The sequence below is a fragment of the Ornithorhynchus anatinus genome, chromosome 11 (assembly GCF_004115215.2).
Source record: "Ornithorhynchus anatinus isolate Pmale09 chromosome 11, mOrnAna1.pri.v4, whole genome shotgun sequence".
Classification (NCBI taxonomy): domain Eukaryota; kingdom Metazoa; phylum Chordata; class Mammalia; order Monotremata; family Ornithorhynchidae; genus Ornithorhynchus; species Ornithorhynchus anatinus.
In genome coordinates, this window is record NC_041738.1 from 62,559,676 (window position 1) to 62,573,113 (window position 13,438).

Consider the following 13,438-nt stretch of genomic DNA (forward strand, 5'->3'; position numbering starts at 1 on the left):
TCACTTCACTTCTCTGTGCCTCAGTTACCTCATCTCTAAAATGGGGACTGTGAGCCTCACGTGGGACAACCTGATTACCCTGTATCTACCCCAGAGCTTAGAACAGTGCTCTGCACATAGCGCTTAACAAATACCAACCTTATTACCAGAATGGGACAGAGACTGTGACTGATCCAACTGAATTATACTGACCCCAACACTGACTTTTGGGCTTGGAATATAGTAACTGCCTAACAGATACCACTGACGGATTGAGATTAATCGAGAAGCAGCGTGGCTCAGTGTAAAGAGCCCAGGTTTGGGAGCCAGAGGTAGTGGGTTCGAATCCCAGCTCTGCCACTTGCCACTTGTGGGCAAGTCACTTCACTTCTCTGTGCCTCAGTGACCTCATCTGTAAAACGGGGATGAAGACTGTGAGCTTCACATGGGACAACCCGATCACCCTGTATCTCCCCCAGCACTTAGATCAGTGCTCTGCACATAGTAAGCGCTTAACAAATACCAACCTTATTCATCACGTCAGGCCTCTCCTCCAGGAAGTGATTTCAGAAGGGTTCTGAAGACGGCGAGACAGTGGTCTGCCGGATACGACAGGGAAGGGAGAGCCAGGCGGGAGGGAGGGCACGAGCGAGAGTCAACGGTGAGCAAGATGAGAATGAGGCTCAGTGAACGGGCTGACTTGAAAAGAGTGAAGCACGTGGGCTGGGTTATTGTGGGAGAGGAGCAAGGGTAAGTAGTGGGGAGAGAGCCGACTCGGTTTCTTTAAATCAGTTGAAATGAGTTCCTGCTTGATACGGAGACAAAAGGACAACCACCGGGTAGCCGGTGCTTCGCCCATTTTCCCTACATGCCCTTCTCCACCGTCGTGCAGAGGTTTGGCCAAGGGCAAAAAATCTTTGCTGACCCCGTTACTCCGCCCTCGTCTCATCCGCCGTCACCCTGCCGCCTTCCCCTTCACCCCTGGCGTTGTAACCGACTACAGCAGCGTGCTAGCGGGTCAGGACTGGGGAGCCACGTTACTCGGCAGCGTTTAGGAGATCCGCCTTTCGCTCTCGGCTCCGCCATGGAGTCCCCGGTGACAATCTCTCGACTATAAAAGGAGATAGCTTCATCTGCCTTCCACATACCTTAAAAGGATGCCGAGGGGATCTGGTTATTTCAAAAAGAAACCTATAAAAGCACCTTGGGCCGGCAATGGAAGCGTTCTCCAGACAGAAGGAACTGTCACCGGGGGTGGGTGTGGGCAAGTCCATGGTTAATCTGCAGGTGACAGGGCAGACTTCGCTCCACTTTGGGGCTAGTCAGTTTTTCTACTGAACCTGGAACGGTTCCTGCTGCCCAAGTGTTAAGTTACAGACTCTGTTAATTAATAAATGGCAGCCGCCCCCTGCCCCTCAGGGAGCGGGGTGGGGGGTGGCACAGGGGGACCACCTTCCAGGTGGAGCCCCCCCTTTCATACTCCATCTTTCATTTCCAATGAATCCTCAGCCACACTATGGAGACTGCCAAAAGGACAGCGAGAGAAAGGTTTGACTGTCGGGGCCGTGGTCTGGGAGAGACCCACACGGAAACCCGCCTCCCCCTCTCCGTCGGCCACGAAGACCACACGGTGCCACCTCGTCCGACGCGGACTATACGCGGGAGCCTCCTGGGGGCTCGCCGGCTCGCTCAACTGGGACCTCAGTCCCACAGATCGTCATCGATCCCGCCTTGACAAGCTCCGTGTCAAGGTTGCCATAAGAACACGATGTACAGCCGATACCGTTCTCTCGCACATCCGCAGTGCCCGGAACGCTGTCCCAGCCCTGCCCCTTGAAAAACCTAATTCTACGAATGTTTAACCATTTCGGGGATCCTTCTCGCGCAGCCCGGTCTGAACTGGCCGGGTAGCCTTCCGGCTGACGAACGGGACGACCGGCTCTAACTATGAGAAGCGACGTGGCCTCGTGGCGAATCCACGGGCCTGGGAGTCCGAGGACCTGGGTTCTCATCCCGGCTCTGCCACGTGTCTGCTGGTGCGACTTTGGGCACATCACTTCACTTCTTGGGGACCTCAGTTCCCTCATCCACAAACTGGGGATTCAACAAAGCTGCTTCAATTAAGAGAAGCACCTTGGCCTAGGGGATAGAGCACGGTCGTGGGAGTCAGGAGGATCTGGGTTCCAATCCCGGCTCTGCCACTTGTCTGCTGGGTGACCCTGGGCAAGTCATTTAACTTCTCTGTGCTTCAGTTTCCGTATCTGTAAAATGGGGATTAAGACGATGAGCCCCACACAGAACCGGGACTATGACCAACCTGACAACCTTGAATCTAACCTAGCACTTATTACAGTATTACGGCATTTGGTAAGCACTTAATAATAATAATAATAATAATGTTCCTATTTGTTAAGTGCTTACTATGTGCCAAGCTCTGTTCTAAGCACTGGGATAGATACAAGGTAATCAGGTTGTCCCAGTAGGGCTCACAGTCTTCATCCCCATTTTACAGATGAGCTAACTGAGGCACAAAGTTAAGTGAACTGAAGTTAAGTGACTTACCCAAGGTCACACGGCTGACAAGCGGCAGAGCCAGGATTAGAACCCATGACCTCTGTCTCTCAAGCCCGGGCTCTTTCCACTGAGCTACGCTGTTTCTCATAATACTTAACATAATATTTTTTTTTTTTTTAAAAAAAAGCAATACTGGTTCTCCTTTCTACTTAGATTGTGAAGCAGTGTGGTTCAATTGAAAAAACCTGGACTTGGGAGTCAGAGGTCATGGGTTCTAATCCCAGCTCCGCCACTTGTCAGCTATGTGACTTTGGGCAAGTCACTTCATTTCTCTGTGCCTCAGTTAAGTTACCTCATCTGTAAAATAGGGATTAAGACTGTGAGCCCCACGTGGGACAACCTGATCACCTTGCATCCCCCCAGCGCTTAGAACAGTGCTTTGCACATAGTAAGCGCCTAACATATACCATCATTATGATTATTACTGTGAGCCTCAGGTGAGTCCCAGGGACTGTGTCCAACCTGAGTGTCTTGTATCTAACTCAGTGCTTAGAACAGTGCTTGGCACACAGTAAGCACTTTACTAGTACCATTAAAAAAAACCCAACACACTATATATTTCCTCTCCGCAACTAAAAGGGTTTCTCTACGCGGAACGTTGCCGACCCCTTCAGCTGCTCAACTCATGAACGGTGAGCGACTAACCAGAAAGAACCTGCTTGTTTCATAATAATGTTGGTATTTGTTAAGCGCTTACTATGTGCCGAGCACTGTTCTAAGCGCTGGGGTAGACACAGGGGAATCAGGTTGTCCCACGTGGGGCTCACAGTCTCAATCCCCATTTTACAGATGAGGTAACTGAGGCACCGAGAAGTTAAGCGACTTGCCTTCGGAGGGGGGAGAAAACAAGGCTACCGGAAGCCCAACTTCGCTCCTTATGCGACGGCAATAGCTGTTGATCTACTTTGAACTTCTACGTGAACTGCGGGACTAGGAATTTCTCAAAGGCGAAAGTGGCCCATTTTTACTCCTCTCTGCCTGCCAGTGGCCTAACTTCACCTGCCATCCCACCCGCTAACCACCTGCCAACCCACCCACCAACCGCATTTCCTGGCCAGGTATCGTCTGTCGGGGCTACTGTTTGACCACCATCAGATTTCCTCTCGCACCAGGAATCTCCGGTCCATTCCATGGAGCTCATCCCCTTGGGCCAGAGGACTTGATCTTGAGGAACCCATCCCGGCCCAATATCGAGCTCTCTTCCCTCGAAGCGGGAGGACTGCGGGACGTCCCCACAAAGACATGTCTCTGCTGAGCCGGCTGCCCCCAGGGGCCTGGCCGACTGGAGTTTCAAGAACTTTCCTGAAGTGCAAAAGAACATTCTGAACCTCAAAGCCTTGAAAATGGATTTCCTCCACTCTTCCATTCTGGACGACAACAGAAAGCACTGAAGCCTCTTGGTTCGTCCTGTATTTATATTACAACTCCGCTGAAGTGTTGAGCGTTTGGCCATATGCTCAAGTACAGGCAATATAAAGAAAGACAAGATTGCGGTCAAGATAACCAGAAGCATTCTAGCTTGTCGATTTGCAAAGTGGCAAAAGTCTGGCAAGTCTCTTCAACAGCTAGCAGATTCACAACCGGGAAAGGCCAAGTTTCAAAATCTGAAGGGTCGGTTAACATCCTGGGCTGATATACAGGCTTTCCAGAAGTCGACGCTGGCTGGCTGAATCAGAGGCTGAGAGAATGCACCAGCCTCCGCTCTCCCCTCCCAGCCTCCTTCTCCAGTCCACACTTCCCTCTGCTGCCCAGATCGCTGTTCCAAAAGGTCGTTCTGGCCTCCCCGTGCCGCAGAAACCTCCAATGGCCGTCCTTTCCTCTCCGCATTAAGCGGAAACTCTGGACCGCCGGCCTTGAGGCAGTCCGTCCAAGCGCCTCTCCCACACTGGAGCACCATTCTTTTTTCTTCTCAGGTTCACCAACTAACCTCCGCGCCTCCTTTTCGCCTCTCCGGTGTTGCTCCCGCATACCCTCCTGGAACTCCCTCCCCCTTCTCCAACAGACCACTGCTCTCCTCCATAATGAATCATAATTATGGCATTTGTTAAGGGCTTACCATGTGCCAGGCAGTGCTCTGAGCACTGGGGTAGATACAAGTTAATCAGGGTAGACAAAGCCCCTGTCCCACACGGAGCTCTCACTCTTAGGAGGAGACCAGATATTTCATCTCCATTTCACAGATGAGGTAACTGAGGCCCAGAGAAGTGATGTGACTCGCCCAAGGCCACTCAGCAGGCAAGTGGCAGATCCGGGATTCGAACCCAGCTCCTCTGACTCCCAGGCTCGTGCTCTTTCCCTTGGGCCAGGCTGCTTCCTACTACAAGCATATCTTCTCCAGGACGCCCTCCCCAATTTATTTCTCATCTCCCCACCTTATGTTCACCGAATGCCATTTCAACGCTGCTGCGTCACTTAAGCGCTTACGCCCAACCCCTAGTAGCATTTACGCATATACTTTATATTCTATTCCTCCCTTCTTGCTATAATTTACTTTAGGGTGAGTCTCCCTCACTAGAATGTAAGCTCCCCGAGACAGGGATGTTCCTACTCATTTTACTGTTCTCTCCTAAGCACTCAGTACAGTTCCAGTTCTTTGCCTACGGTAGGTGCCCAATACAAACAATGGATGGACTGAGCGACCGCCCTTACACCACCTCTCCCCCAGACTTCAAAAGTGTTGCCGTAAGTAGCTAGGAGCAGAATTAGGCCCATGCTAGATTCGCTCCAAAAGACTCCCCGTACACCCAACAACCCAAAAATACCCGGCTGGGGTCGTGGCCCTGGACTGATATTTACTGTAGGAACCACAATCCCTGTCGTCTTCTTCGGTCGGGATGGTCCCGTGAGCCGCTGTGCCAACCATAAGGACCGGTCTATGGGGGGGGGGGGGAGAAGGCACTGAGGCAGGATTTAAATCCAACAGCAGGTGGAAGGTCTGGGGTTCAGGCTCAGCGTCTCCCTGCCATCTTGGTTCAGTGTTCACAGCCAACGTGCCCTCTTGGTAAATGGGCAAATGCTTAGGGTAAAGCTCTCTGAAATCCTCAGAAGAAAGAAGCTATCTCAGTTGAAGCTACCGGCCCCGACCGTTACACGGCAGACTGCCGATGGGTTGGAACGGGAAGCTCCGTCACCGGCCACCCGGCCTCGGGAGACTTCTCAAGTCCCCGGGGTATCGGGCCCCGAACTGCACTCGCTGGGACAGACAGACAACCAAAGCGCGAGATTCGGTTGCCAGATGCGGGACCAATCCTAAATTCCCAAAAGGAAACCCAAAAGTTCCTCAAGGAAACAGAGATTTTTCTAGACTGTACGCCCCTTGTGGGCTGAAAGCGCGTCTACCTATTCAGTAGGGGCTCGATAAATACTGGTGATTAATTCTTAAAGAAAACTCTGAGCGAGAGGGGAAAATCTCCTCCAAAAAAAGTGGCCTGAAATCTCAGGATTCCAGGCGACAAGCAGGGACGCTATCTGACACGACCCCGCCTGAGGAACCGGGGTTCCCCTTGGCATTAATCTACAGGCAAAGACAGACAACAAATCACCATGCCTAGAAATGGAGTCTTGATCGGTTTCATCGGGTGGGGGGAAGGCTCCGTCAAACAAATGTACTCACTTTGCACTTTTTAATGGTATTTGTTAAGCACTTACTATAGGCCTGCCAGACACTGTATTAAATGCTGGGTAGATGAAAGATAATTGGGTTGGACACAGTCCCTGTCCCACATGGGGCTCACAGTCCTAATCCCCAATTTACAGATGAGGGAACTGAGGCCCACAGAAGTGAAGCGACTCGCCCAGGGCCACACAGCAGACAAGTGGCAGAGCCGGGACTAGAATGCAGGTTCCCTGACTCCCAGGACAGGGCTCATTTCACTAGGCCACAAAGCTTCTCTACCCCGCGCTTAGTACAGGGTCTGGCACATAGTTAACGTTTAACAAATACAATTATCATTATTAGTGTGCAAAGCACTGTACTAAGCACTTGGGAAGGTATACTACAATAGAGCCAGCAGACAATCCCTGCCCACAAGGAACTTCCAGTCAAAAGGGGAGGCAGACAATAAAATAAATTACAGAAAGGGGAAATGGCAGACGACAAGGATACAGGTGACACAGAGGGGAGGGCGAGCAGAGGAAATGAGAGTTCTTGGTTGGAGAGGATACAATAATAACGTTGGCATTTGTTAAGCGCTTACTATGTGCAGAGCCCTGTTCTAAGTGCTGGGGTATATAGGTAATCAGGTTGTCCCACATGAGGCTCACAGTCTTCATCCCTATTTTCAGATGTGTGAAGTGAAGTGACTTGCCATAGTCACACAGCTGACGAGCGGCAGAGCCGGGATTCGAACCCATGACCTCTAACTCCCAAGCCCGGGCTCTTTCCACTGAGCCTCGCTGCTTCCAGCGTGGTGGATTTTCGGCTATGAAGGGGGAGGAAGTTGCAGGACAGAGGGATGACGCGGGCAAGGGGTCGGCGGCAAGAGAGCCGAGATGGAGGTACAGAGAAGAGGCTGGCATTAGAGTGAAGCGTGTGGGCTGGGTTGAAGTAGGAGAGCGAGGAGGTCAGGTAGGAGGAAGAGAACCAAAAAGTCAAAGAAGAGGAGTTTCAGTTTAAAGCGGAGGTTTACGAGCAACCACTGGAGGCTTTTGAAGAGTAGGGAGATACGGACTGAACGGTTTTCAGAAAGATGACCTGGGGCGGCAGAGTGAAGAGAGGACCGGAGAGGAGACGGGAGGCAGAATGACACCGATAATCGTGCCCACTTAGACTGTAAGCTCCTTGAGGGCGGGGATCATACCGGCCTACTCTTTTGCTCTCCCTCAAGTGCTTAGTACGGTGCTCTGTACGGAGCAAATGTTCCAATACCGGTGGGCTAGTTAGGAGTTCTCTCCCAAGCGCTTAGCACGTTGTTCTGTACAGGGGAAGCACTCAATACCTCTGACTGACAACTGGCTGCCCATCAACTCCGTTTTTTAGTTCCTGGCTACGCGTTTCAGTGGAAAAAAATGCTCAAAACCCAGGGGAAAAAGTCCCAGACCCCGTCTCTCACTGACCGCGCGAGTCCAAATCTCAGCCTGGCTCTGGCCGTCCGGGATTAGGAAGAGTTCCAGCGGAACCCAGAGTGGGGTGCTCTGAGAGCGGCTATCTCCTGCTCCTCCCACCCCGGGACCTGTTAAATTCTGTCCCCCACTCCTGGGGCCATCGGCTCCAACTGACCCTTTACAAAAACTCTCCCAGTTAGAAGCAGTGTGGCCTAGCGGTTGCAGCAGAGGGCCGGGAGTCGGAAGGACCCAGGTTCTAATCCTGGCTCTGCCATTCGTTCGCCGTGTGACCTCAGGCAAAGCAATTCACCTCTCTGTGCCTCAGTTACCTCCTCTGCACAATGGGGATTCGGATTGGGAGCCCCTCGTGGGACACGGTCTGTGTCCAACCCGATTAATTTATATCTATCCCAGCACGTAGAACACCACCTGGCACACGGTAAACGTTTAACAAATATCATTTAAAAAAAAACACCATCATCCCTTAGGCTGGTAAGATCTAACGACGGATCAAAACCTCTCCTTTCGTGCAGTGAAAGCCCAGGTTTTTGGTAGATCTGGATCCCATTCTGTCTCCTGCTCGGTTTGGGGGCTGCCCGAGAAAAGGCACTCGGTTTCTCTGCCTCAGGTCTCTTCAGAGGGGCAGCCACCAGTTTGGGGTTTTTCACACGAGGATCCAGGAGACACGCAGAGCAGCGTGGCCCAGTGGATAGAGTACAGGCCCGGGAGTCAGAAGGACCCGGATCCTAGCCCCGGCTCCACCACTTATCTGCTGGGTGGCCTTAGCAAGTCACTTCACTTCTCTGTGCCTCAGGTACGTCATCTGTAAAATGAGGATTACGACTGTGAGCCCCATGTGGGACATTGTGGCTCGGCTCTGCCACTTGTCAGCTGTGGGACTGTGGGCAAGTCACTTTACCTCTCTGTGCCTCAGTTCCCTCATCTGTAAAATGGGGATTAACTGTGAGCCTCACGTGGGACGACCTGATGACCCTGTATAATAATAACAATGATAATGTTGGTATTTGTTAAGCGCTTACTATGTGCCGAGCACTGTTCTAAGTGCTGGGGTAGACACAGGGGAATCAGGTTGTCCCACGCGGGGCTCACAGTCTTAATCCCCATTTTACAGATGAGGTAACTGAGGCACCGAGAAGTTAAGTGACTTCCCCAAAGTCACACAGCTGACAAGTGGCCGAGCCGGATTCGAACCCATGACCTCTGACTCCAAAGCCCGTGCTCTTTCCACTGAGCCACACTGTATCTACCCCAGCGCTTAGAACAGTGCTCTGCACATAGTAAGCGCTTAACAAATACCAACATTATTATTATTATTATTGTGGCTAATCTGACCACCTCGTATCTATCCCCCAGCGCTTAGAACAGTACCTGGCACACAGTAAGCACTTAAACACCTTGAGAAAAAGGTCTTTGGGCACACCCGGGAAGCAAAGGATGTTACTGCTGCCGGGAACTACTGAGAGGAAACATGTGAGTCAAAATCCCGGGACAAACTACGCAGGATGGCAGGACTCGATCGAGCATCAATCAACAGTACTTACGGAGTGCCCGACTACGTGCTGACCACGGTACTAAGTGTTTGGGAGAGAATGCAGTGTGGCTCAGTGGAAAGAGCCCGGGCCTGGGAGTCAGGGGTCATGGGTTCTAATCCCGACTCCGCCACTTGCATACAGTTAAGCACTTAAATACCATGATGAGGATGCTGATGGCATTTGTTTGTTAAGCGCTTACTATGTGCCAAGCACTGTTCTAAGCGCTGGGGAGGATACAGGATCATCAGGTTGTTCCACGTGGGGCTCCCAGTCTTCATCCCCATTTTACAGTTGAGGGAACTGAGGCCCGGAGAATAATAATGTTGGCATTTGTTAAGCGCTTACGATGTGCAGAGCACTGTTCTAAGCACTGGGGTAGATACAGGGTAATCAGGTTGTCCCACGTGAGGCTCACAGTCTTCATCCCCATCTCTGCAGATGAGGTAGCTGAGGCACCGACAAGCGGAGTGACTTGCCCACAGTCACACCGTTGCCGAGTGGCAGAGCCAGGATTCGAACCCATGACCTCTGACTCCCAAGCCCGGGCTCTTTCCACTGGGCCACGCTGCTTCTCATCACCGTCGTCATCATCATCACCAATGCAGTAGAGTTGATAGACGCGTTCCCGGCCCACAGGGAGCTCAGCGCCTAGAGGCGGATCGACTTGGCTCGTAGAGAGAGAACCTCTTCGGTGGGCGCATTTACTCCCTTCCCGAGGCATCCAGAAGTGGCCAAATGGTGCGACACGGGAAGCGAAGAGCCAAGAGCCCAAGAACCTCTGCCAGTCCCACTAGATGGCACTAAATCGGGAAGTAACCCTCTCCTCTCCCAACCGAATGAGTCCACTCGCTTCCCGGCCGTTTGGATTCCGCCCTCAATAACCCGCGAGGCCCAATCCATCCGAGGTGCGTTAACATTCTTCTCCCCGAACACCGACCTCCACGGGCAAGTTTCCCAAGGGAGCAGCTTCCCCAGGGCACCTTCTGTCGGGAGGCGCCATCCGCGCGTCACGTCTCCGACCATGTGCTACCGAAAGGCCCCTGGCAGTCTACCGTCAGCACAAAATGGAAGTCCGGGGCCCTGGGGATCTTCCGACCGACCCACCCGCAGGCACGGACCTCTTCCGATTCTAACGCTCTCGCTCTTTCCTCCGGCCATTCCGTCCCTTTCCTAGCTGCCCATCTGATCGAGTTACGAAATTGCCACAGGAGACAACAGGAGGGGTAACAAATAGGACCGTCCTCTATCCCGTCCTCTATCCCGGCCAGACGCTTCTTCGCACCTCATTATCTCTTCGCACAGGATTAGGCCAAAAACCAAACCAGGAGGGGAAGAGCATTCTGATAACTAAATCTGATCAAATGGAATTACACACATCTTGGTTCTAAATCTCCATTGGCGATTTGCAAATTTAAGAAACGCACGACGACTAAATTTTAGATCAAGGGAATAGCAGAAGAACATTCCTTAAAAAAACGGAACCCGAGGGCAGTATTTTCCCAATTTAACGTTGGCGAACACAGAGGCGCGGGCATGTTCCTCTTGGACATTTTCCTTGGGGGAAGACTACTGTCCTCCGAGAATTTCAAGCCACACGAGGCAACTCCAGTAACCCTAAAAAAGAAACGCTAAAAGGCCCATTTTCCAGAGATGAGTCCCGCTGCTAGGCACAAGTTTAAGTAACTCGAGAAGCGATAAGGGGAATCTACGTCAATTCTTGTGCGGACAAATGTTACAACTCGAGGGAAACAGCGGAGTATGGAAATGACTACCTTTCCCCAGAAAAATCAAGCCGCGTGTTCTTTAGAGGTTGAGAAGAGATGGGCAAAAACCCACCTCCCACAAAAAAAATTCCTGCCCTGGGCACAGATGACCGCACGTACCCCAAGCTAAAAATGGCCACAAGCGCAAGCAGAAGAGACAAGTTTCTCACAGAGGCAAGTGCCTTCACCTCCCTTGAAATCGGGGGGGGGGGGGGGGGGAGGGAGAGGGAAGGTTAACACCCCTTCTCTGAAAGATCCCGGCTCTTGTGGCCCTTTGCAAATTGTGCCCCAAGAACCAGGCAGGAGAGCTCTGGCAGCGCTCCGGAGCAGAAGCCGGGATGGGGTGGGTGGGTGGGTGTGCGTCTGCGACGGGGAGGGTGGGGGAGCGGGGAAATCCACCAAGTAGACATTTTTAAAAGCCCGGAAGAGTCCGAGAACCACCGTTCCCGGCACAGCACCGGGGTCTCCGAACGCCGCGGAACGTGCAGACGTAAAAATAATCGAAGCCGAGAGGAGGCGCGTCTTGCTGAAGGTCAAACGTGTTAATGACCCGTCTGGGTTACGGAATGGCCTCTCCGGCTTACTTTCTTACACCGGTCATTCTCCTCTCCCTTGGAAAAGGCGAGGGCGCACGCACGTTAAACTGGGTGCCGTATTCAAATACCATCATTCGGACTGACCTTGGCCACACCTACTCCAGTAAACCTGGCCTCTAAGAGTTCCTGCCGTCGGGGGTCCAGGCTATGCAACTCTTCCATCATTTCTACGGAAAGAAAAGGAAAGAGATATGCGGTGAGAAAACCGACACCGGAGCGTGAGGAACCCAGCTTTCCCAGCCCCCCAAACGGAGGAGGACGACGACGACGCCCAAGGCAACCACGGAGAATCGCGGCGAACGGATCCTGCGCAAGAAAAATTCCACAAAATTAAAAAAAAGAAATTCGGCCCAGGGAACCGGCGGGCACCAATAGGGCAAGAAGGCTCTTCATCGTTATCTTCTAGCTGGAAGGCATCCTTTTTACCGGTTCTAAGGGCCGTTTGACATATTCCTAAACCTAAGCAGTTTGGCTCGGTGGAAAAAGCGCGGGCTTTCATTCATCCAAGAGCATTCACCGAGCGCTTACTGCGTGCGGAGCACCGGACCGGGAGCTCGGGACGGACAAATCGGCAACGGGTACGGTGCCGGCCCTTGGACGGGCCTCCGGTCTAACGGGAGTCAGAGGTCACGGGTTCAAATCGCGGCCCTGCCGCCCGTCGGCCGTGCGGCTTCGGGCGAGTCGCTCTACGTCTCTGGGCCCCGGTTACCCCATCTGTAAAATGGGGATGAAGACGGCGGGCCCCACGCGGGGCGACCCGACCACCCCGCGGCCTCCCCGGCGCTCGGCCCACAGCGGGCGCTTAAGAAACGCCATCCCCATCGTCGTTACGACGAAGCGATTTCGACCGCGGGGACCTCGGGGGCTTCCACCTGGCCGTCCCGGAAGCGGTCCGTGAGGCCCGGACGGGAGGGTGGGGCGGATCCTAAGGGGTGGCTAAAAACCGGACCTCCCTCGACCCCCGCCTCTGGGAGAGGCCTTCGGGATCGCTCTGCGGCACGGTCCTTCGCGGCCGGGGGGGGACCCCGATCCGACGGGAGAGCCAAAAGGCAGGGGCGTCCCCGGCCACTTCCAAGCATCCCGCCGAAGGACCGGCGGCTCCATCGGAGCGAAGGGCCGGCGTCTCTTCGCTCCCACGCTCGGACCCCGGCTGCCAAGTCACCTTCGCCGCTCGACGGCGGGTCCGGGCGTCGAGCCGCAAGACCCGACCTCCTCTCCCCCCCTTCTGACCGCTCCCTGCGGCCGATCTCCCCCCCCCCGACTCTGCACCTCGGCCTCTCCTCGGCGGTCCTTCCGAAGCAGGGAGGGGCAGGAGGACACCATTTTCCAACCGCTTCGACGATCGGGGCCGAAACGAGCTCCTCGGAGCCGAGATGCGGGTGTGCGTCCGCGGGCCGGGGAGGGGGCACCTCGAGTCCACCGTGGAAGCCGGGGAAGGAGTTGGGGAGGGGGGGGACGACGACGACGCCAAGGAGTTGGAACCATTTCAAAGTTCACCGGCGGCGGGAAGGGGCGGCTCGGAGCCCCGAGGCGGGGGAGGGCCGGCTCCGGGGAAGAAAGAGGCCATCCTCCCGCACAAAAGGCCGGCTCGGTCCCCTCCTCCCGGGCGGGGCGGGGGCCTCCGCCGGGGTCGGGGAGGCCCCGTCGACCACCCCGGGGCGGCTCAAGGCCGGGCCCCACCTGTGGGCGTCCGGTCCCGGCCTCAGCGGGCCGGGGCGGGGGCCCGGCCGGTCCCGGAGGGGCGGTTAAAGCGACGCTCCCTCCCTCCCTCCCTCCCTCCTTCCTTCCTTCCTTCCTTCCCCCGGGGGCCGGGCGGGTGGTCCGGGCCTCTCACCTGCCGCCGGCGGGGTCCGGGTTCGAGTCCGGGCCGCGTTCACCTGGGCAGGCCAGGCCGGGGCGGAGCCGGGGCCTCTCCCGGCCGCCGCGGCCG

The 13,438-nt window shown here is 54.4% G+C and overlaps 1 protein-coding gene across 2 annotated transcripts in view; it reads right to left on the bottom strand.

Annotated features, from left to right (window-relative positions):
- Window positions 1-13,438, bottom strand: part of TLK2 (tousled like kinase 2) — an 82,439-nt gene extending 69,001 nt beyond the window's left edge. Inside the window, exons 1-2 of one of the 2 annotated variants that reach the window (XM_029075229.1) lie at window positions 13,343-13,438; window positions 11,593-11,675 (exon numbers count right to left, since the gene is read on the bottom strand). In XM_029075229.1, the coding sequence (XP_028931062.1) occupies window positions 11,593-11,673 (81 nt within the window). In that variant the 5' untranslated portion in view covers window positions 11,674-11,675; window positions 13,343-13,438. Of the gene's footprint in view, window positions 1-11,592; window positions 11,676-12,777; window positions 12,887-13,342 lie in introns of those variants that run through there. The other variant, XM_029075230.2, reaches the window with a different exon arrangement.